The 25,740-nt window shown below is 41.2% G+C and overlaps 2 protein-coding genes across 2 annotated transcripts in view; both read right to left on the reverse strand.

Moving 5' to 3' along the window:
- Nucleotides 1-210: 210 nt before the first annotated feature.
- LOC121739697 lies at nt 211-6,012 on the reverse strand. Its single transcript, XM_042132231.1, has one exon. It carries the CDS (start codon nt 6,010-6,012, stop codon nt 211-213), a length of 5,802 nt encoding a protein of 1,933 aa, XP_041988165.1.
- Nucleotides 6,013-12,460: 6,448 nt separating this feature from the next.
- Nucleotides 12,461-25,740, reverse strand: part of LOC121740049 (acyl-CoA Delta-9 desaturase-like) — a 39,937-nt gene continuing 26,657 nt past the window's right edge. The window contains exons 3-8 of the mRNA XM_042132762.1: nt 23,888-23,997; nt 22,615-22,777; nt 20,094-20,267; nt 19,406-19,591; nt 13,204-13,364; nt 12,461-12,790 (exon numbers count right to left, since the gene is read on the reverse strand). Of these exons, the coding sequence (XP_041988696.1) occupies nt 12,573-12,790; nt 13,204-13,364; nt 19,406-19,591; nt 20,094-20,267; nt 22,615-22,777; nt 23,888-23,997 (1,012 nt within the window). The 3' untranslated portion in view covers nt 12,461-12,572. The remainder of the gene's footprint in view (nt 12,791-13,203; nt 13,365-19,405; nt 19,592-20,093; nt 20,268-22,614; nt 22,778-23,887; nt 23,998-25,740) is intronic.

Raw genomic sequence — 25,740 nt, forward strand, 5'->3', positions numbered from 1 at the left:
GTTCTATTTTATTAAAATAACAATTTTTACCTCTTAGGGAGCCACAGATTTATCACAGTTCACTTCTAAAGTTTATTTTTAAAAACACTTATTTTGCACTGAGTTTATTGTCATATTTCACTGTTAACGAGTTTGTATACACTCACTACGAGTTTATCGGGTGCGAGGCCGCTGTCCTCAACATCCTCCCCCCGGCGCAGTAGCCAGGGTCTACGCAGCCTTCTCCGGTGACTGCGGGCTCGCCGAATCCATGGTTGACTGCAGGCTGGCTGGCCTCGCTGGTGGCTGCCCGGCTGAGCACGAGCTGGTTGAGCTCGTCACGTCTCGATCTGGTGACTGCGGGCTGACTAGGCCCGCCGCTGACTGCCCGGCTGAGCACGAGCTGGTTAAGCCCGTCGCGACTCGTTCTGGCGACTGCGGGCTGACTAGGCCCGCCGCTGACTGCCCGGCTGAGCACGAGCTGGCTGAGACCGTCGCGACTCGTTCTGGCGACTGCGGGCTGACTCGGCCCGCCGCCGACTGCCCGGCTGAGCACGAGCCCGCCGGCTCCTCCGGCGGCGACTCTTCTATCACCGCCAGCTTTGATGTTGGTCTGCGGAACACTCCACTACGCGTGCGCACGTCCGCGCAACGCACTCGTCCGTCCGGGCCCGGGTAGACACGGTGTACGACTCCTCGCGGCCACGTATTACGCGGTAGCGTGGGGTCGACGACGATCACCAAGTCCCCTGGGGCCAGGTTGCGGCCGCTCCTCGGGGCCCCGCCACGGGGCGTGAGCGTCGGGAGATACTCCCTCACCCATCGCCTCCAGAACTCGTCCGCCAAGGCCTGCGCGACCCTCCACGTCTTCTTGTCGGCCAGCTCGCACGGCCCGACGTATGGTTGACCAGTAGATGACCCTATGAGGAAATGGTTAGGTGTGATCGCCTCTGGATCGTCGGGGTCCACGGAAACGTGAACGAGCGGTCGAGCGTTCACGGAGTATTCCGCCTCGGTCATCAGGGTCTGGAGCACCTCCTCCTTCGGTGATTTCTCGTTCAGTGTGGTGAGTAGGGCGGTTTTTACCGACCTCACCAGTCTCTCCCAGGCGCCCCCTTGGTTCGGCGCCCCTGGCGGAGTGAACTTCCATTGCATGCGGTGTGTGAGGCCCAGCTCGGTCATAGCCGGCACCCACTCGGCGTACGCTCGTTGCAGCTCGACGTCCGCGCCTCTGAAGTTCGTCCCAATGTCGCTGTACATGACCGCCGGCCATCCCCGCCGTGCGGCCATTCTTCTCATTGCCATCAATGCTGAATCGGTCGACAGCGTGGCCACAAGTTCCAGGTGGACCGCTCGCGTCGTCAAACAGGTAAACAGCGCTCCCCATCTCTTCTCATGACGCCGGCCGATGGTAACGATCATTGGGCCGAAACAATCGAGACCACAGTAGGAAAATGGTCTCTGGAACGCCCCCAGGCGCTCTGGTGGCAGGTCTCTAGGTTGCGGGATTTTCGGGCGCGCCCTCCTCATCCTACAGAAGGCGCAGTTGTGTATGATGCTCCGCACCGTCGGCCGTAGCTTCAGGATCCAGAATTTCTGTCTTAGATCGTTCACTACTCTCTCGCGGCTCCCATGTCCGGCTCTGGCATGCACCCTGGCCACCAGCAGCCTCGTGAACGGGTGTCTTCCGTCCAGGATAACTGGGTTCTTCATTTCATCCGGCACCTGCGCTGCTCTGATCCTCCCGTCCAGCGTAAGCAAGCCGTCTCTGTACACCGGGTTGAGCCGGTACAAGGAGCTCCATCTCGGCGCCGTCCCTCCGTTTTTCATCTTCTCTATTTCCCGTGCGAAGCTATCGTGTTGTGATTTTCGGTACCATAATACCTCCGCCTTCTCCAGGTGCCGCACGTCGAGACTGGCCCGGCGATCACGACACTTCTCAATGAATAGTAGAACCATCGCCGTACATCTCACGAGGCGCTCGTACTTTGAAAAGCGGCTCACGTCTGGCAGACAGTCTACTTCGCTCGCCTCCGTGGTCTGGAAGGCGACGTGCTCCTCTAGGTCCTCGGCTTGAACGGGACTCTCCGTGGGCCACTCGTTCACAGGCCTACGCAGGAAGTCTGGTCCATTGAACCACGGATCCTCTTCGCTTTTGGTGACATAGCCCGTTCGGGTGGCCATGTCAGCGATATTATTCTTGGTGCTCACCCACCTCCACTGGTGTACGGATGTAAGCTCGGCGATCTCTCCCAATCGGTGTGCGACGTATGGCGTATATTTCCTGCTTCCGTTCTGTATCCACCACAGAACTACCTGAGCGTCGGTCCAGTAGAAAATCGCATCTGTCTTCCATCTGTGTTCCGCTGTGACGGCGTTCCCGAGCCTCGCTCCGACCAGAGCGGCTTGTAGCTCTAGTCGGGGTATCGTCTGTGTCTTCAGTGGCGCCACCTTAGCCTTGGCTGCGGCTAGCATTACTCGAATTTCTCCATCTTCTTGCTCCAGCCTCCAGTAGACGGCCGCCGCGTACGCGTCTTTGCTCGCGTCACAGAACACGTGCAGCTGCCGGTTTCTTGTGGGGCTCCCCCCGTTGTAGCTCCGGGGTAGCTCGAGGTGGCTGATGTGCTCCATGTCTCTCAGCCATCGAGTGAAGTCTTCGGCTGACTCCGCCGGCAGCGGCTCGTCCCAATCCAGCTTCTGACGCCACAGACCTTGCAGGATAACTTTGGCGGTGATGGTGTAGCAGCTCAGTAGCCCCAGCGGATCGTAGATGCTCATCACCGTGCTAAGGGCCTCTCTCTTGGTAGGTGCGCGCTGTAGCTCTCGGACCTCTTTAGGGACTCTTGATAGAGATGTGTTGAATTTCAACGTGTCCCCTCGAGAATCCCACAGTATCCCCAGGGTCTTCTGTTCACCCTTAGTGACAGGCTGCACCACATCATCAGCTAGGCGGTCCACCGGTAGCCCCGTCAGCGCTCGTCGGTCGTTGCTCGTCCATCCCCGCAAGTGGAATCCGCCCATCTTGTGCACCCGGTCCACTTGTTCCACGACTTGCTTGGCCTTCTCATAGTCTGGATAGCTGTCCACATAATCGTCCATGTAGTGAGCCTCGGTGATGGCGCGATAGGCTTCCGGGCACGATACCGCGTGTTCCTCTGCATTTCGATTCCGTACTGAGTGTGCCAGGTACGGTGAACACGATGCCCCAAATATCATGACCACCATCTTGTACTTGGAGGGCGGCTCCTCTCGGCCCTCCCTCCACAGGAACATCTGCGCCGGTTGGTCCTCCCTCCTGATCTTCACGCGAAGGAACATCTCTTCTATGTCTGCTTTCACGGCCACGACTTCCTCCCTGAACCGGAACAGTATCCTCGGTAGGGATGTCAGTAGATCGGGCCCCTCCAATAAATTATCGTTGAGGCTCACGCCGTTCGTTTTGGCCGCCGCGTCGAAGACCAAGCGCAGCTTGCCCGGCTTGTTTGGGTTCTTGACCGGGAAGTGCGGTAGGTACCATGTGTTCTCGCTTCCGGCCTCCGTCCCGTCGCATTTCTCCGCATATCCTTTTCGTATGAGGTTCACCATCTGCCCATGATACTGCAACGCATCTTGGGGGTTTCTGTCGAGCTTGCGTTCTAAGTTCTTGAGCCTCCTCAGCGCGTTGTTGTAGCTGAGGGGCAGTTTGACGCCATCCTTGCGCCACAAGAGTCCCACTTCGAATCGACCGTCTTCCGTTCTCTTGGCCGTTCTGCCAAACAGGTCGATGGCTCGCTGTTCCTCGTTGCTCAGCTTCGCCTTAGCCGCTATTCCCAAAGCGTCTATGTCGAAGTGTTTCTTCACCATTTCTTCCAGACGATCGTTTCTGGTTTCCACCGTGGATATATGCAGGATGTCTTCGTTCTCGTCCTGCCTTATGATGCGCTTGGGGATGCTGCCATGTATCACCCATCCAAGCTTCGTCTTAGAGGCTGCAGGCTGGTTCCTCTTCCCGATTCTCAGCTCCCGAGACACGATGAGCTGCCAATTGTCCGTGCCGATGAGAAGTTGGGGTTTCTCGTTCTCGTAGCAAATCTCTTCGTTCTTGAGATCGCGCAGATGAGCGAGTTGCAAAAGGGATTCCGGAACGGATTGAGTTAAGAGGTTCAACCCGTTCACAGTCCTCGCGGTGATGTCGTGTCTGGTACCGTCGCGACCTCGTACGCCCAGTTGTACGAGGCGGCTTCTCTCTTCCCTTCTCTCGGCGTTGATCCCGTGCATGCGCAGCATCTTCGGTGGACCGTCCGCGCCGATAGCCTCAGCGACGTCTTCATCCAGCAGAGTCACCGTCGAGCCCTCGTCGAACAGCGCGAAGATGTCGGCTTCGCCCCGTGGCCCAACGACTTGAATTCTTCTCATCTTCAGCTTCACCGCGCGGTCGGAGGCAACCGACGCGGTGATTACGGCGTCCTCGATCGGTGGAGCGCCGCCGGACCTCTCCTCGTGTAGTAGTGGGTGGTGAGGCCGCTTGCATCCCTGCATACCGCACTGCTTCGCTTTGCAGTTGTATCTTCTGTGTCGGCTCGATAGGCACAGGAAACACAGCCCCTCTTGCTTGACTGTGTCCCATCTCTTTTGCACACTCAGTTTCTTGAAAGCAGCGCAGCGAAACAGAGCGTGGCGGTCGGTGCATATCGGACACTTCGTTTGTTCTTCGCGCATTCTCTCTGGCTGGCTGTGGCTCGGCTTGCCTCGGCCCTCTTCTGATATCGCGAAGACTGGTCTTCTCGGTCTAACTTCGTTCTTGTTGGGAGGTGGACGCGATGTTTCTTTTCTCAAAGCCGGAGCCGTGGTGAATCCGTAGCGCAGTGCTCTGTCCGCTTCTCTCATTAGGAATTCAGAGAGAAGGACGACATCGGGCTCGTTCCGGTAGTGCGATGTCTCTTCTGCGTAGTCGTACCATTTGCTCTTCTCGTACGGGCTGAGCTTCTCCAGGATGTCTCTCACAAGCAACGGATTGAAGAGGTACCCGTGCTTTAACTTCCTCAGGATGGCCACCATGTTCTGAATCTTCACCGCGAAGTGGTTGAGCTCTGCTGCCGAGCCTCCGAGCCTCGGAAGCTTCTTCAAATCTTCCATCATGCGGTCGACCATCACCTCGGGCCGGCCGAAGCATTGCTCCAAAGTCTTCATGATCTGTTCGGGTGGTGTTGCGATGCTCAGCAACGGCGCCACTGCTTCTCGAGCTTCCCCCCGGAGACAGCTTCTCAGGCGCGCCAGGTTCTCGATCGGCTTGAGCTTGTAGAATGTGGTGGTATCTTCCATGGCTGCTTTGAACGGCAGCCATTCCGAAGGAGAGCCCGTGAATATGGGCAACTCCGTCTGATGGCGCGGCTGTCGTTGGTTCAACAGCTTGTCTAGAGTGTCGGCAAGCTGTTCCACCCCGTTGATCCCGGCTGCAGGAGGTGTAGGTGAGCGAATGCGGCTTTGTATCGGCCGCTCGAACCTCAATCTCTGCGGCTCGCGTCTCTCTCCCGCAGGTGGTATGTCTTCTGGCTTCGGCGCGTCCCCTTCTTCCTCTGGCACGACCCGTTCCTTGGCCGTCTCTTCGTTGTCAGGACCTTGTTCGCTTAGCCAGGCTCGGACCCGTTGCTCCACCTGCTCTGAAGGCTCATCATCGTCTGGATCGCTGGTTTCCTCGGCAGTGGCGACATCAGCGATGAGCTTCTTCTTGATAAGTTCTGCTTCGATCTGCAGTTCCTTCTTACGGAGTGCGGCAAGTTTCTCTTCCGCCTCATATCGGATGCGCGCGACGACACTTGCTGTCGATCGACGCGACCTTATTGAAATAGCCTTCTTCCTGGCTACAGGTACTCCCGATGGCGCGGGTGTCTTGCTGGCGCCCGGCTTCGGTTTCGACGCAGTTTGAGGCGGATCCGCCCTTCCCCCGGTCGGTGGCTGGCTGGTTGCGGCTGCAGACGGCGACCTGGGCGGATCCGAAAATACTTTCGGTGGCTGGTTCTCCTCCGCCCCGCTCTGACTCCTCGTGACGACCATCTTGAAATTAAGTTAAATCTTCTATGTTTAATCTTCTAAGTTGAATCTTCTATGTTGAATCTTCTATTTTGAATCTTCTATATTGAATCTTCTATGTTGAATCTTCTATATTCAAGGATCTTCAGTAGGTTTTTGTGACGAAAAATCTACGAATCCTTGCTTCCCCTCCAGCGGTGTTGTCTTGTATCTCCGAGTCCAATCTTCTTCAAGTCCGGTCTTCCAAAATTTTTCTTCCAGTTGACTGTTGAAATTCTTCCAAGTGTCGTCTTCAAGTCCGGCGCGCAAAGGACCGCTTCACTGTCTTCAAATCCGGATCGCAAAGGACCACTTCACTGTTTGGGACAGTATTCGCCCATAGGTTTCGTCGCTGGCTCGGATCGGACTCGAAGATTCCAAGGCTACACCGGTATATCTTGCTGAGCGGGGGCGTAAATAAAACACACGAGTCGTCGAGGAGAACATAGGCCCCGAAATCCGTCTCGCTTACCCGGCTCAAGGCAATGCCATATAGAAAGCCCCTCTGAGGTACCCGACCGCGGCAATGCCGTATAGAAGCCCCCTCCGGGGTACCCGCCCGCGGCAATGCCGTAGAGAGAGCCGCTCCGATTCGTACGTCTCTTCAGTCTTATTTTCACTATCGGAAGCGGCTATTTTCCCTATTTTGCCATGAGCCAAGGTAATTGAAACGCATTTCGGGAAATTCTTTATTTGTCGTTCCACAATAATCAACTTATTCTAAATAATAACACTTATATTTAACACAGTTATAGCTAGGCGAAGATAAAAGTTAATACGATTTACATAGTTTTTTAGCACATTTTTCCTAATATTTTCCAAACTATTTATATTTCAGACACTAATTTTCTGATAATTATTAGTTAACGTTCTATTTTATTAAAATAACAATTTTTACCTCTTAGGGAGCCACAGATTTATCACAGTTCACTTCTAAAGTTTATTTTTAAAAACACTTATTTTGCACTGAGTTTATTGTCATATTTCACTGTTAACGAGTTTGTATACACTCACTACGAGTTTATCGGGTGCGAGGCCGCTGTCCTCAACAATAGCTATGTATCGCCGTTATTGATATCGAGCAAAAATGCAAAAAAAATACGTTTGTTGTATGGGAGCCCCCTTAAATATTTAATTTATTTTGTTTTTAGCATATATGTTGTTATAGCGGCAACATATTATATACACAATCTCTGAAAAATTAAGAAATCTAGCTATAGCGGACAGCGGTTCTTGAGTTACAGCCTGGAGACATACAGGCAGACAGACAAACAAACGGACAGACGGACAATAACATCGAAGTCTTAGTTATAGGGTCCCGTTTTTACCCTTTGGGTACGGGAACCCTAAAAAAGGAATTTCTTTCTTTATTACGCGCCTAGTACTTTATAAAAGCAATTTAGGAATGTGGTAAGTCCCTAAAAATAAAGAAGAGCAATATTTATATTTAATCTTATATCTTTAAACGAGCAATTCTTGTATATAAATATATAATTGGAATCTCGAAATCGGCTCCAACGATTTTCATGAAATTTAGTATATAGGGGATTTCAGGGGCGATAAATCGATCTAGCTAGGAATCATTTTTAGAAAATGTCATTTTATTCGTGTTTTATCGAATACCGAGCAAAGCTCGGTCAAATAGCTAGTGTATCACTAAAATGTTGTTTAGTTAGTAGTTATATAGATCCATTACACTGCGATAACTTTCATTATTCTAAACTGGATTGGTACTTCTACTCTACAAAGGAGTCAAAGGAGTAAATAGTACTAGAAGTGCTATAAAAATAATTATACCTAACAAGGGCGTCGCCAGCCGATGGCGCAGGGGGGGGGGGGGGGGGGGGCAAGTTGACTTTACCTACTACAATTCATACTTTTCGCATTCTCTATGAATGAGAAAACTAGATATGAATTGTAGGTAAAGTCGACAGCACATGAAGCTTTTCACTTGTACTACGAGCCTTACATCTATGATCTACAGCGATTGTAATAACAACAGTATCTTAATACTATATACATATAATATTATATTCTGTGACAGTACAGAGTCGAGAGAGAGAGATGTGTAAAGCTTTGTTTTAGCTTCGTGGTAAAGCTACACGAGCACGAGCTCATGACTATGCAAAAATAAAAAACTTGTAAATAAGTTATAATAACATTTGTTAGAACAAACGGCGGAGTAATCGTTGAACATACAAAAATAAAAAAATAAAAAATATCCACAGCCGAACATATAACCTCCTCGTTTTTTGGATGTCGGTTAAAAATAGAATAAAAATAGTAGTGTACATCGTACAGCATATTTTTTTTAATTACCAGATTTTAATATTATAGTGGTTCTTAGATGAATTATTGGTCTCGCGCTCGCGCTACGACCGCGCGCGCGAGACCAATCATTTATCTAAGTAGTGGTTGTTGTTTGCATTATATTTGGCAACTTTTTTAGAATCTCTAGCTGCCCCTCCTTGCCCCCCCCTGGCGACGCCCTTGATACCTAACAGAATGTGGATAATAAAAAAGCAAATGCAAGAAGGACTAATTTTAAGTTTTTAGGATTCCGTACCCAAAGGGTAAAAACCGTACCCTGTTATTGAGACTTCGTTGTCTGTCCGTCTGTCTGTATGTCTCCAGGCTGTATCTCAGTAACCGCTATAGCTAGACTTCTGAAATTTTCACAGATTATGTATTTCTGTTGCCGCTATAACAACAAATACTAAAAACACAATAAAATAAATATTTAAGGGTGGCTCCCATACCACAAACGTGATTTTTTCGGCTTTTTTTACCAAGTCCTTTGTCATATGTGTACTTTAATATTTAAATTTAAGGGCTCCCATACAAAAACACAATTTTTGGCCTATTTTTGCTCTATAACGGGACGGAACCCTTCGTGCGCGAGTCCGGCTCGCACTTGGCCGATTATTAAAAATTCACAAAGCAAAAGTTACTATGCTGAGCTTTCTTCTGGTTTATTGAAATAGGAAACAGAGACATGTCTAATCCTTTGCAATGTCTTTGATCTGCAGTCGATTAAAACAAGTTTTCATCGAGAAAGGCTCAATGGACAACGATCTACCGTATCGTTTAGAGTTATTTTACATTAGATTTTCTTTGAAAGTAATCCTTATGTCGTCGCCATGAAGCTCCTGTCTGAAGTAAAATAACTGTGAACGCAGTAAGACGGGAGTCAGTCTATATAAAAACTAAAGTTTTCACCCATACGACCATACTATCTCCTCGCTATTTCTAAAAAATTTCAATAGATACTCTTACTTCAATTTTTATTGTAAATTGTTGCATGTAACGTTTCTCCTTTTTTTTCTTGGTGTGTCATAAACTCTCAATAACTTCACAATGTTTTAGGATATCATTTATCCCACCACACATTTCCTCTATTTCATTTCCCGTGATCAAGGATCGCCAGCGATAACCAACCACGAAACCCTTTTCGACCTGAAGGGTGCCCGATGAATATACGGAAGCTAATTTGTTTTGAGAAAAACCTCACAATAAATAAAAAAAGTAAAATTAGAACCCTACTTAGTACTTACTCATAATCCCTCCGCACTTCTTGATTGTTTAACTTTCGAGCAGGCTCCGAGAGTGGTTCAGTCATTGCAGCTTGTAATAAACTTAGACCTGTTGAACAAGGAGTTTGTGAAGAACGGATACAGACAAGTTCTCTCTACGAGCACTTTTTGCAAGAATGACAAACCAAAATGCAACTAGCATTTGTTTCAATTGCAAAAGTCTAGAACAGTTTCAGATGAGCTCAACCAGTTTACAGTTGGCAGGGTCTAACAAGCCCATAAAATCTTAGAAATATGATTTCATACAACCCTTACAGGGCTATTTCACCACTTCCTGATAAGTGCCAGATACGCTATACCGTAGTATCCCTAAGTAGTCTGTGGGCTATCCACCACTTTACTTTTTTTGTAAAGTATTTAAGTATTCAAATTTTTTATATTATGTAATTATCCTAAAAACCGCCAAAGTGCATTTCAGATTGTTGGCGATATATTTTGCATTCAGAAACTTACTTGACATAATATTATAGATTATAGAGTATGGAGAATCTGGCAAATAAGTTGTGGATAGCCTATCCGACACTGAGTGGTGAACCACTTCCTGATAAAGTGTTGGATTGGCTATGGGCCAGTTTCAACGGGCCCTTAGTAAATCAAATAAACGGTATATTTTAGGAAAAAATTTGAAGACGTTCAATTAACATAATTGTTAATTAAGTGTTTTATACCCTTACAGAATTTAGTTTTAATTAAAATTATAATGCCAAACAACGACTCCAAAGTCCAAACTAGTGAGCTAATATTTTGGTAACGTTTAATTCCATTGATAATATTATGTTATATTAATATACCACGTCCTTTATTAGAGGCATATTTTATTATGTGAGGACCAATGTTTTCGAATGGGAATAATGTAGTGCCGTAGCTTATTCGGGTTAGGTTGGCTAATAGTTCATTACCAACAGCCGTGTCGTGAACCGCAACCGCAGTTACCACGATGCAGGTGTCAGGGTTATGTATGGTTATACCTTTAAAATTACTGATCCAATGCCAGATTGATATTTTTATGAGTGTACGCCACTTTATGAAATCTGCGTCCGCCTAGGACGCTACCGCCTTCTCTAGGATGCCGCCGCCTTCTCTAGGACGCTGCCGCCTCTAGGCGGCGGCTTAGCGGGCCCCTAGACGATCAATTTTATTGTGTAATATCACGTATTGTTCAATATTATTGACCGTCTAGGTTTGATATTGAACGTACCTTTCAATCTTTTTGTTACATAAATTGTTCAATAATATTGTTCAATGATATTGCACAAAAAATTGATCGTCTAGGGGCCCACGTATATGACCAATTTATAAATCCAGGGCAGGACTGATCTGCAGAATTTATACATACGAAAAGGGTTTGTTATTTGGGGATATGAATAACAACAGATATATTATGTTATTTGTTTTATTTACATCCATTTCCCAAAATGAACATAAAGAAAATGTACCAAAAACGAAAATTGTAACTAACTATAAATTCTTGACTATAATAAATTATATTAATTAACATTCACATAGGTACATTTATCACAATCATAAATACCTTACAACTATAAATACAGAAGTCTCATTCGTCTTAATACTAGTTACTCGATTTAGGACAGTGGCAAGTCAATACGATCAATTATAAAATTCAAAATGGGCACTTTTTTTTAAATTCTAACATTTATAAGAACTTTTATGTCTCAATTCACAATTTAGGTTTTAATTACGTATTAATTGGAGCACCGTTATTTTTATTCATGTATAACTTAAACATAACAAAATATACAGTGTGTAACAAAAATAAGTGATAATACTTTAGCGTGTGTACGTGTTCCTTGTAGAGAGTTCACTGTGAAATTTGCAGCGCTGAAAGACCAAATTTTTTTTTCACTTTTGTATGGGAAAGGGCCCGAGCGTCACGAGTTTCCCCATACAAAAGTGAAAAAAAAAATTGGTCTTTCAGCGCTGCTACTTTCACAGTGAACTCTCTACAAGGAACACGTACACACCCTAAAGTATTATCACTTATTTTTGTTACACACTGTATAGTCGGACCCACAGAAGTAAATCAAGATTTATTTCTGTGGTCGGACCTATGAAAGTCGAAACTAAACACAACATATTAATTTTAATATAGACAGAATCCAAAAGTTAAACTGAGCTTTCTTCAAGTTGCAGAAACGCTTAATTTCTCTCTCTCTCTGACTCTTGAGACTAGGGAATGCTTTTATAAAGTTCCAGTCTCATGGTTCAAATACTTTCTTAAAATTATTTATATTATCTACCTCGTCATAACGTTTATTTATTTTACTAGCCGCTACAAAAAACGATAAATTAACAAGCTTGTACTTACATTATTTTAGTCACCACGTAAAAATCTAATTTTATTTTCCGTGTCACACCCTCTCAAATTCGAGTGCTTACAACTTTAGAGATTGAAATCACGAGGAAACAGGTCAACAGGAAAATCATTTTGAGATGCCAAAGGGTTGACCACTACTTGATCAATTCAATTTTATTTCAATCAAAGTTCCTAGTGCAGTACTACTTTAGTGTTTTTAGGCGACTCCAAACAAGTAATACCATTTTGTTTTAACTCGACTCAACTTTGATATACCAAGTTTCACTCTCACAATAAATACGAAACGACATCAGACAAATTCATCAAACCGTTCAGGCTGCAGAGCATGCCAAACAATAATACAGACTATACAGTAGATATATTACATACATACATAGTTCTCACCTACTGGCGCAGATGGGTACAAAGAAGAGACAACAAATGATAATATATAAAAACGAACCGATCTTACCACAAAAGATCTAAACATCTATTGAACAGTTGTTTTGAGACCATTATGTACTGTTTTTTTTTTATAAAACTGTTTAACCGGTTGTTCTTCTTTTGTAGTAAGACCGGAAATGTTTAACCAAGAAAACTGGGTTTTAATATCTATTTGAAGCACCAGGACGTTGTACTTATTCCAACTTGACGTGTGAGACTTCCGCTAGTTTTTTGTCGTCTTCTGTCATGTCCTCATCTCCCCAGCCCCACACGGGATTCTCTGGGTGGCAGTGGCCATCTTCATCGATGATCTGCTTGCTGCAGCTCAGCGATGGATGGGTACCGTCACCGGTTCTGGAGACCCGTCTCTTGATCATCTCCTCTGAAACAGTCTTCAAATCGTACGCTAAACCTGAAACAAAATTAACTCGTTTATTCTCAGTCACGACTTTAGCATATTAATGTCCAATAGAATTTATACTAGTTATCAGCAGTGCAGTTTACGAGTTCATACTTTTACGTACAAATTATACAGGCAACTTATGGCTTTGATTTGATAATAACAATAAAAATAATTCAACATTTAGTCAAACAAGTTAAGAAATCATTACTACTTGCTATTGCAGCATATGTTCAGCAGCAGTTGTTAGGTACAATGATACTTTAGATTTTAATAGTGTTAACTTGAATCAAATAAATTTACTCCTATCTGGACGGACCTATATTTATTTAGTCATGTTATGTCAATAAATTTCACTCGTGGTCTGCAGCTAACTCTACAATTTTTATTACGACCTAGACTTTAGGATTAAGTAAAGTTCTAACCGTATTTCGCTGCCACATCGATGAAGGCTGTAGAGAAGTTAGTCCTGTAGTTGCCGAGCTCAGCCGCTTTGTAATCCCACGGAAACACGTGGTGGTAGTTATGCCATCCCTCGCCCGTCGCCAGAATCGAAACAAGCTTGTTCTCCGTTGGCCCGATATTTCTGTAAAAGCAATAACGCATATTTATTATTGCTATTGAGATTAATAAGGGGCTCTAATCTATATTCCATACTTAAAAATAAAATTGGGGTGTCTGTTTGTAATATTGAAAGAACCGTTTTTTACTACACGCATATGAATGTACATACGGTACATATACCCAAATAGCAATTTTTACAATTTTTGTCTGTCTGTATGACTGTCGGTTTGTTCCGGCTAATCTCTGAAACGGCTGGACCGATTTTGACGGGACATTTATTGGCAGATAGCTGACTGAACTTAAATGAATAAGGAGTACCTAAATTAGGCTACTTTTTAACCGACTTCCAAAAAGGAGGAGGATATTTTTTACTTTTTTATGTTTTACCTATATTTTACTCCGCCGTTTGTAGACCGATTTTCAAAATTATTTTGTTGTTGTATAAGATTTGGTCCATTTTGTTGACGCGGACGAAGTCGCGGGTAACAGCTAGTATTGAATAAAATGTTACATTTTTATTCATCTTTTACGTAAGTAATTTAATTGTGTAAATGAATTTTTATAATTTTAAGAGTTACGATAGTCTGTCTAGTGCTGCCAGTTTTACAGTGAACTCTTAAACTTTATATTTTAGTTTTTTACACGCTGTAAATTATTATCGTGGATTTTTTTAACCACACTTACTTAAATCATATTTGTTCTTATTATTATCACTATCAACATTATAATATTATTCCACATTTAAAATAATCGCCCAAGTGCGAGTCGGACTCGCGCACGAAGGGTTCCGTACCGTTATAGAGCAAAAATAGGCCATTAATTGTGTTTTTGCATGGGATTTTATTTTTTAATTTATTTTAATAAGTATTATTATTAGTTATTAAAGTAGACGTATAATTAAGACCTTTGTGAAAATATTAAGTGCCTACCTGTTGCCATTATTGATATCGAGCTAAAAAGGCCAAAAAATCACGGTTGTTGTGTGGGAGCCCCCTTTAAAAATTATTTTTATTTTGTTTTAGTACTTATTTGTTGTTATAGCGGTAACAGATACACACAATCTGTGAAAAATTCAGAAGTCTAGCTATAGCGGTTCTTGAGATACAGCCTGGAGACATACAGACGGACAGACGGACAGACAACGAAGTCTTAGTAATAGGGTCCCGTTTTTACCCTTTGGATACGGAACCCTAAGAAAAACATAAACACACACACTTCATTATGTTATTATGATATCAGTAAATAGCTTCGTTAATATTATAAAACTTTACTATACAACTTAAAAAAACTTTTACTTTCGAAATAATCTCTTTCCTCTTCTTCCTCCTGACACACTGGCTATAATTACTGAGGTATAGAAATGAAATAATATAAGTAGGCCATTATAAGTCGAGTACCGATAGTTCGGACAAAATACAACCGTGAAATCACATAGACTTTCACCATCATAACAATGTTATAGGAACACCACTATATATAAATAAGTGCACTTTAACAAGCTCCTATAAGATTTCTACTATCACAGACAGTGATTTTTTAGGGTTCCGTAGCCGAATGGCAAAAAACGGAACCCTTATAGATTCGTCATGTCTGTCTGTCTGTCTGTCTGTCTGTTCGTCCGCATGTCTCAGCCACTTTTATCCAAAACTATAAGAGCTATACTATTGAAACTTGGTAAGTAGATGTAGTCTGTGAAACGCATTAAGATTTTGATACCAAAATGTAAAATTTATAAATAAATTAAAAAAAAACCCATAGGTTATACCTAAATTAAGATTTTGAAAAAAAAAAATTCCAATTTTGTATCAAAATCTTAATGCGGTTTACAGACTATATCTACTTGCCAAATTTCAATAGTATAGCTCTTATAGTTTCGGAGAAAAGTGGCTGTGACATACGGACGGACAGACAGACAGACATGACGAATCTAGAAGGGTTCCGTTTTTGCCATTTGGCTAAGGAAAAATAAAAATTGGAAAACACGTAGAAACGTCATGTACCTATATTAATGTATGGTTTTAGGTACAACGTTAGATTTTTTCATCAAAATAAATTTTAAACGATGTTGCGGCAAATGTAGTTAAGGGCCTTCCCTACGGAGATTCCGTATTTTACCGTTTTAAAGCATTATAAACTCAGAATTTGAAAGCTACAAAGTTATAATAAAAATACAGCAATAATCTTCAGTGTATCAACATTCCTTTCCCCGTTTTAAATATTCTAATTAATTTGTTTATTATACGCATGATATCAGCTTCCAAAGTAAAACCAATTTATCAAAATTCAAGCATACATTCAGCATCTCCTTAGGATTTACAAATTACTTTTATTTGAAACACACGCCAATAGATCGACAATAACATATACTACATATTCCCCGTTTTAAATTTTTTTAGGACAATTTTGAACTAAGTTAAGTAAAAAAATAGGGTTTTGGTGCGATCTCGGCAATGGGGCAAATGTATGACCAAGGTCGTTTGCTCGGGGGACGGCCTTAATAAAGGGAAATAAGTTTTAGCCCAAGCTTTCGAGGAATATTTAAATTATTTACGACACCTAACGCAATTAATTTATTGTAATTAAGTCAAATCAAAATCTAAATAAGCGAAAGCAAGGGGCTGTACTGATTAATAATTTTAATTGACATTTTACTCGATTGGTTTCTACGGTTTCTACATTGGTTGACTTTAAGGCGCTCCTCCTACGGAGATGCCGTAATTTACCATTTTTAGCTCATAATTTGAAAGCTACAAAATTATAATAAAAATACAGCAATAATCTTCAGCATAATATGTACATTATTTTCTCCATTGTTAATTTCCTGTTTTTGTTTATTATACTTATGATAATTTATCAGCATTCAGCTCCCAAAGTAATAAATACCAATTTCAAGCATACATTTAGTATCTCTCTAGTATTTTCAAATTACGTTTATATAAAACACACGCCAATAGATCGACAATTTCATTAACTACATAATATTCGCTATTTGAATTTTTTTTGGGTCAATTTTGAACGATAAGTAAAAAAATCAGCAACGCGGCAAATGTATAGTCGAGGTCGTTTGCTCAGGGGATGGCCTTAAGCTACATCTTCTTCGGAGTGTAAAATAGCTTCCGTCTAATCCAAAACATGTCCTAAGATCCCGGCTATTTCTCGATATCCCTGGGATCCACAGGCCATACCAAGACTAAGGAACTAGGCAGGCAGAGGCCTCCGAGCAAATCTCAAGACCTCTAAATACGTCGCCATTATATTTTACCCTGCTCCGGACCAGGTGACAATGTACGTCATAGCTTTTATAGTAATTGGCTTACCATCTGAGTCATGAATGTGCTAGTTTTAAATATTAATGTTTCAATTAAATTTAATTATTATAGGGTAATAAATTTAAAATATATATATTTTGGGCTTATAGATATATTTAGTTGCCTTTGCCATTTTTTGTTCAAAGGTGAAAAAGAATTTACTTTCGAACCAAATTCAGAGAGTCCTTTTTTAGGAGCACTACCTGGAATTTTTCTTTGTGAGGCATCTTATCTGTATCTTCCAGGTAATCATGTTAGGGAATGCAAATCTCGCGAGATTGGGGCTCAAGCGAGATCCCGCGAGTTTATGAATACAATACCGCGAGATCTCGCCAATTTCGAGATCTCGCGAGTGTTAGAGAATAGTAAAAGTCTTGAATTATACATTGAGCGATATTTATTCAAGCAGAGTTTCACCTTACATGTCTCAAAGTTATTTACAGAATGAATCAATCAATGCAATATGGCTGGCTTTTATACCATTTTACACAAAAGAAACGAACTTCCGTTGACAATTCAGATATAGCAAAATCATAAAGAAATACATTAAAATTAAGAATGGCTAAGAATAAGTTAAGTACATAATTCTAAATATTAATTAATGTGGTTCTCATATTTTAGGAAGTTATAACGGAAGCAAATAATCCTCCCGCCCATTTATAACTAACTAATTGTCAAAATCAAGTACCTTACTTATTAATGTTTAAAATATTAATAAGTAAGTAATATAAATATTTAAAATATTAATAATCACTTATTAAAATTATAAATAGTGAGTAACATAATATACTGATTTAAATAAATAAATATAATATCATGTAGCTTGTCCATTGACATCCGCTAACACGAGATTAGCAGTTTGGTGTGTTTTTTTTTGCAAATAATAACAATATTTGAATAAATTACGAAAAAAAGTAATGAATATTTTAAGTATTATAAGATTAACATTCATTTTCACGATTTTTTCAATAGAATTTTATGCATCAAACATTGTTTGATGTATCTGTCTATAATTTATAATGTTCGGGCCACACTACGTTTAACGTCAATGCCCAACAACGCGACAATTATTGCGATAATTTTAACGCGTTAAAGTGGGTGGCTACACTTGAACGGTCAACGTTTAATGCCCAACGGCGTTGTAAACGGCGCTGAAAACGGCATTGAAAACGGCGTTGATTTTACTTAACCGACTTCATAAAAAGGAGGTTATCAATTCGACGCGTATGTATGTAACATTCCAGAACTGCCTAATTTTCGTATATCAGCGTCTGAACAAATGTGCCAAAAAATTTCAAAAGTGTAGGTATTTATGTATGTATGTGTGTTTTTATGTTTGTGGTCGCATGTCTCTGGAACTACCATTGCGATTTCAGTAAATCTTTTTTTGTTGTACTAGAAATATACTAGATATAACTAAGGGAATAGTGCAAGTTGCATCAAAATTGGTTCAGTAGTTTTGTAGGTAGGGCGATTTATTTCTAAATTACGTACAATTTTGAAGTCGCTTTTATCTTTTTATAATGTTAATTCATTTCTTCAAAAGGTAATTCTATTATTCGTCGTCAAGCATCACTTTGCATTCCACGATTCTTGTAACTTTTGAGTTTCAGATCCCTCAAACATGGTTCGGTTTGCAAAATCTCAAAAAAAAGCAATTGTTTTCTCGTTTAACTAGAGTGGAGTGAAGACTCCATAACCAAAGTACGTATTAAAAATAAAATTAAAAAAACGTGCGATTTAAATGTAAACAGCGTGTGATCCCGTCGGGCTCTAAACGTACAGTGACGATACGTAGTGTGGCCGCTTCATCGCATTAATTCTCGCGTTAATCTCTTTGATGTACCGCCACTAGAGCTATCGCTAAACGGCAAACGGCGTTGTAAACGCCGTTGAAAATTATCGCGATAAAGTGTGGCTACACCTACGGCTAACGTCCAACAACGCGATAAATAACGGCGTTTGACGTTAGTGTGGCCCGAACATAAGTTGTAAACTTTGACATACGTATCTACTATCTATCAAATAACAAATGAAAGAAACAGCCAGTCTTCTCTTCTAATGCGCTTTTATAATTTTGGACGTGGCGGTAATATCGTGGACGTTCGCGGTAAAACGATAACATGATAGGGAAGTAAAATGTATGGAAATTTAATATGGACACGCTTTTAAATTTCCTTCAACGATAACTTTTTAACGTGCACGATTGGACATCACAACGTTGACACTTCTGAACCTCACAAAACTTCCACGGTGCGTAAAATCAAAAGGGCATTTACGTACACACAACGTTTTATCGTGGAAGCCGACGTCCACGATAACGTGACGTCCAGAATTTAAAAGCGCACTATCAAACACAAATCTAGTAAGAAAATAGTTATTTTATAACTAAAAGTCAAAATTCAGGACCTAGTTGAGAATCACAGTGCACTGCAGTTGCTTAGGCCAGCTCCTCTTTGTTTTGACTCCGTGATCACAACTCCGTCCGCGCTTCAAATAAGACGTTTTTATGCTTGAAAGTGCAATCTCGTCAAACTCGCGATCTCGCCTCTTTTTCGTCCGAGATCAATCTCGTTAAAAAAGTCCGAGATCTCGCGAGAACGAGATTGCATTCCCTAATCCTGCTGGAAGGTTAACCAATAACCTTACATTACGCACTTAACAAATTCTAAAAAAAGTATCAGAGTTTCAAGACAAGACAGGCGGAAATTACCCCTGCAAAGCTGCTATCACATTGAACCTTTAAAATACTCACTTATCATACGGCTTGTTGCCCCAGATATGAGCGGCAGAGTTGACGAGCCAGGTGCAGTGCAGCGAGATGGTGTAGCGGAAGATGGAGGCGACGTACCACGACGTCCAGGGATCCTCCCCCCACAGAGCCACTGGCGCGTACGCCGGCAGAATGAAGCTCAGCAGCGGCATTATAACCAGGTACGTTCTGAAAGTTGATGGCGTTCATATAGCTGGTGTTTAAGAAGATACAGTTTTGAGACTGGAAGTGTTAAGTATCGTCGTTATCGACATTACTCATCGACGTGAGAATCTTTTTGTGTAATTTTAACAATTTTTCAGTTTTAATGGAGACTTATTTAAGGGCATAGGAATTGAATTGGACGTTTTTCTTCTGGCTCACGACGATGGGTCCCATCCCATTTCGCGCCTGCCGTCCGATTGGATTGATAAGTCGGGACGGGAACTCGCACAACCCGCGTCGCACTTTGTGCGGGTTGGCGTCCTTCTCGAAGAATACTTTAGTTAGGGTCTATCGCTTACTTCTTCTGGAACATGACGATGGGGTCCTGCTCGAGGTCGGACATGTCGATGGAGGCGCCCCTCTCGAGCACTCCTTGTACTTGCGCACCATCAGCCAGCCCATGTGCGCGAAGAGGAACCCGCGCCGCGCGTTGTGCGGGTCCGCGTCCGTCTGGGAGAATACTCACTTCTTCTGGAACATGACGATGGGGTCCTGCTCGAGGTCGGACATGTCGATGGAGGCGCCCTTCTCGAGCACGTCCTTGTGCTTGCGCACCATCAGCCAGCCCATGTGCGCGAAGAAGAACCCGCGCCGCGCGTTGTGCGGATCCGCGTCCGTTTCAGAGAACTTGTGATGAACTCTGAAAATGTAGTCGTAATCCTTTTTAAAAAAGTACTGTTGTAAGTACATATTCGAATTTTTCTCTGAATCATAATATTTTCGACCCTTAATGCTTGAGTGATTTAGGAGAATCCGGGGACTCACATGGAATGATATTTTTGGCTTTGGCATTTTGGGTTACAGAACCAAATATTGCCATCACAAAAATGTTACAACAATAATAATAATAATTATTATTATTATTGTTGTAACATTTTTAATGATACTTAATAATATTAAGAAAATAGTAGTAAATGATTAATCATTTACTATTATTTTATTAATATTATTATGTATCATTTAAACAGTTTTCATCTTACTTTCTTGGGATACGCATTACGCACTAATAGACTACAACCCATGATGAAAATGGGTGGGTCATATGAACCACCTGGTGACGTTTATAGGACCACTGGAAAAGAGGGGGTTGTAACCCTCGACTTTTTTCCATTGTCGCATTATTTTTGTACGGCGTTGCGAAATAATTGATTCGAAGCTGTATTTACACAGTATGAAACTTATGCCGTATAGAATCAAATGACCAAATTTACGATGGAAATTGTCAGAAAATAAAATAAAAATACCGAATTATTAGCGCATCATTTTTGTACGGCACTGCGGGCTTTCTTATATTTTTCATGTGTCTATCGATGGTAAAAATACCGTACAGAATCATATGACCAAAATGTACTCACCCTACATGCACTTTTGAATTCTCACCAGCACTCAGTTAGACAGCTTATAAGTATAAGACGGCATAGTGCTAAATCTTATTATTTTAGGCTCTAATATCGTCCTATATACATCACCGGGTGGTTCATATGACCCATCCATTTTCGACATGGGCCTGTAGTCTATAATTCATTAATTTAAACTGAGGCCTGAGGTGTATAAGTGTATCTTGTAACTAGTAAGTTCCACGACTTTTAAAAGCTACATAAAGTACCTACAGTCACTAGTCTAACAAAAAATACATAAAATAAACTGTTTACAGGAATCTAATTATCATCTCGCAATAAACAGTGTTGACTATCTAAAACCTAAAAGGCTTTTTTCTTTGCTTAGTGACTGACATGGTGATCTATCAACGCACAGCCCAAACCACTGGACCGATCGGGCTGAAATTGGCATTCAGGTAGATGTTATGACGTAGGCATCCACTAAGAAAGGATTTTGATCAATTCTACCCCCAAGGGGTTAGAATAGTGGATGAAAGATTATATATAATAACACTGATTTACGCGAGCGAAGCCGTGGGCAAAAGCTAGTAAACTATAAAGCTATTAGCTAGCAAATTAATTAGCAAATCAACACGACAAGGAGCGTCGCGTGACAAAGCTATGCTCAATACATATTTGTTGGGTTCACGCAAACATATTATCTCAGAGAAGAGCATGCTCGATTCAACAACATCCGCAAGTGTTAACAATTTTAACATGTTTAAATTCAATCGAATAATATTTATTGAGAAATATGATTAACCTACTAAACCTTTTGAAGACAATGATAATTAAGGCTGAAAAAACGAAACAATGTAGATAAAATTAATAACGAAGCAATGCGAAAAATATTCTTAAAAGACTATCCAAGCCTTATGAAATTTATTCTTGTATTAAGGCCATCCCCTGAGCAAACGACCTTGACCATACATTTGCCGCGTTGCCGAGATCGCGGCAAAATCCTATTTATTATACTTATCTTAGTTCAAGTGACCTAAAAAAATTCATACGACCAGTATATTGCAGTTAATGAAATTGTCGATCTATTGGCGTGTGTTTCAAATAACCGTAATTTGTAAATACTAGGGAGATACTGAATGTATGCTTGATTGATTGGTATGGTATGGTACTCATGATATCAGCTTCCAAAGTACCTACTTTGGAAGCTGATATCATGAGTTTATAAAACAAAAATAGGAAATTAATAACTATGAAAGGAACGCTCATAATATATACTGAAGATTATTGCTGTATTTTTATTATAATTTTATGGCTTTCAAATTCTGAGTTAATAAGGCTCTAAAACGGTAAATTACGGCATCTCCGCCTCCGGGGAGCGCCTTAAACCGAAAAACAATAATATTTTAGCATTTAAAAATAACTTGTTACTGTCTTGTTACTATGTTGCTTTTTACTAGCAGTTCAGATAATAATTATTAAAATAATAATTTTGAGAGTAAATGTTTCTTTATAGTCCAAAATTATTTGCTTCGTTTTTATTTCTTTAATTTTTATTTTATTTAGACTGGCAGAATGTGCAAAAAGGGATGGTTTACCTTTAACTTTTTTTTTAACATTAACAAAAGAAGAAGAAAAGGAAAATCTCACCTGTGGTCCCGCACCCACTCGTAGATGTGGTTCTGGAAGGCCATAGTCTGCATGATGGCCAGGTAGACTCGAAGAGGCCACTTGGCCTTATACGCGCGGTGGGCCCATAACCTGTGAGCGCCCGCGGTCACTCCCATGCCGGCCAAGATGGCAAAAGATATAGCTGGGAAAGTTTGATGTATATTAATGCGTATATAAAAAATAAAATTAGACTAATACCTAATTATACAGAATACACTTTTAGGGTGGGTTGCACCAGAGGCGTGGTTATAATTACAGTTATGGTTATAGTCAAGTCTAACTTTAACTTTAACCTTAACTTTGACCACAGAATATGACAGATGACAGCTGGTCCGATAAGGCTTTAAATGAACGTGGGCGGGGGCGCTGTTGGTAAAGGAGAACTGTCAAAGATGACAGCGTTAGTTCCTTTTTTCGCCACGTTCATTTAAAGCCTTGTCGAGCTCAAGGTTGTCGTTAAATATGGCGTTCATTATTGAATTTAACCAAAGATTTGATATTTTGCATTGTAGTTAAAGTTACCCTTAGCAGGCGCCAGAAGCATTAATTCAAAGTTATCCATTGGAAAAAAATTAAAATGTCACTGGCAAGTTTAGAGTTTTTACACACAATAAAAACGATATTTTAAGGAGAACGGAACTAAAACTCAAAATAATTAAAGAACAAATTATTTGAACATTCACTGGTAATATTATCTATACTCGTTAAGTAGGTACGTCTAACCTTGTTTTAAATTAAAAAGTTTCTTACAATAAACAACTGCAGAAAATATTTTCAAGATTTGAAAAAGCTTTGTGCCTTTTTCTGTTCGTCAAGGGCATGCGTTATATCGCAGAAACAGCGAACGTGAGGCATGCCCGGGACGCATGCCCTCTGACTGTATCCAAAACTTCAAAAATGACAATATTGGCGTTTTCAATTATTGAATGCGCCAATATGAAAGTTGATGACGAAAATTGAAGATAAAAGTGCACAGTGTGGACATAGCTTTTCTCCTTTTTATTAGGGCATCCAAGTAAGATAATAATAATAATTTTAAACAAACTAGATGACGCCCGCAACTCCGTTGCGCCGAGATTCGTTAATCGCGCGGAAACCATACATAAAAAGTATCCTATTGTCCTTTCCCGGGTCTCCAAGTATCTCCATACTAAATAGCAAAATCGGTTTAGCGGTTCGGCCGTGAAGCGGTAACAGACAGTCACACTTTCATAATTTATCTATATATGTAAGTATGTAAGTATGGACTTACTGAATATGACTGTCTGTGCTTTAGCCACGGTGAATGCCAGGTACAGTCCGTACACCCCGGCAATATGTAAGTAGACGAACGCCAGTACGTTCCTCCATACTATTTGCCATCTAGAAACGAAAACATAAGAAATAATACATTATATCATAAAATATATAAAACGCTGTTACTTATGATAAACTAGTATATAAAGTACCTAGAATTGTTCCTTTTCAAAGCTTTTGGATCTTACACAAATAGTTGATGATGATTAAAAAAAACATTAAGAGGGCGACTAACCCAAAAAATCAACCATCGTCCTTCTCTCTTCACACTCACGCCCGTCTTTCATATGCCAGGTGAAAAAGGGCGACGAGGATTCATCGCCAAATTAGTTTTTTCTCAATAACTCGATAACATTTTAAAAATCCGCTAGGTCGATCTCTCAATGATAGAATTTTATACAATGTGTTAAAATATTAACTTAGATCAATGCACGGTTATGGCAATAAATGAAAAATTCGTGAAAATTAGATGCACCTTTCTGATTTTTTTCTATCGAGAAAATTTTAAGATATCAAGTTTTTGCTCAGATCGAATTCTCGGAAATATAATGTAGTATCTAATTTTAGAAATTAAACAATTCGGGGCTTATTTTCAAGTATGAATGAATTATAAAATCGTCACTTTAGGGTTAGTCGCCCCCTTCATATTTCCGTTATTTGGTACCAGGAGCAAAATTTCTCTTTTCTCTTAGTTTTCTCAAAGTCTCGGGTACTTATTGCGGGGCCACTGGCCAGTCGGACGTGGTCTATATAATATTATTATTTAGAAAATCCACCCCTAAAAAAGTTAATTTGGGTATAAAAGTTTTACTAAGGGTATCAAAGCTGCAGGTGCGTTGCCGGCCTATTTATAAAAATCGACCAAGTGAGAGTCGGACTCGCCCACGAAGGGTTTCGTACCGTTTTAGAGCGAAAGTAGGCAAAAAAATTGTGCTTTTTGTATGGAAGACATTTATTTATTTTTTATTTTTAGTATTAATAGTTGTTATAGCGGTAACGGAAATACACAATTAGTGAAAATTTCAGAAGTCTAGCTATAGCGGTTCTTGAGATAAAGGCTGAAGACACACAGACAGACAGACAGACAGACAGATGGACAGACAGACGGATAGACATCGAAATCTCAGTAATAGGGTCCCGTTTTTACTCTTTAGGTACGGAGCCCTAAAAAACTCACGCCTAATTATGAGTACAACGCTTTTACCATTGCTTTAGTAATTCTCTAAATAGCTGGGAAACTATAACTACTACTAAGCTAAACTCTACATTTTCCAGGTCAAAACTTCTAAATCACCTTGTACTCCACTTTACGCAAACTTCAAGACTTCATTAACATCTCGATGAAGTCATAATTACAACGATTACATTTCATAATTAAAATTACATTTGTTTGCAAATATTTTAAGTCGTATATGGTTTTATTATTTTAGCGACAATTGTATAACCGTTTGTGAAATAATTGATTACTTATTGTAAAACTTCATTGCATACTTGTATTATAAATCATAATCATCGTGTGCCAGAATTTATTCACAATTTGCCTCTTAGTCGAAAGTGAAATGCAATTATCATTTTAACGTAATTCGCTAAATCATTCGCCACAACAGAAGAAAGCTAGTAAAGATATCGTGCGTCGCGGCCATTCAGTCGTGGCCAGGTCAAACTTTGATATCACAAAATAGTTCCAAGCTGTAGTATAAACCTGACAAAAAAGTAAGCTTTATCAGAATGTTATTACTACACAGCAATGCATTTAAAATAAGACTAAGGGGTCGTTTCATCGCTTCCTGATAATATGTGCCGGATAGG

Source organism: Aricia agestis, chromosome 2, assembly GCF_905147365.1.
Source record: "Aricia agestis chromosome 2, ilAriAges1.1, whole genome shotgun sequence".
Taxonomy (NCBI): Eukaryota; Metazoa; Arthropoda; class Insecta; order Lepidoptera; family Lycaenidae; genus Aricia; species Aricia agestis.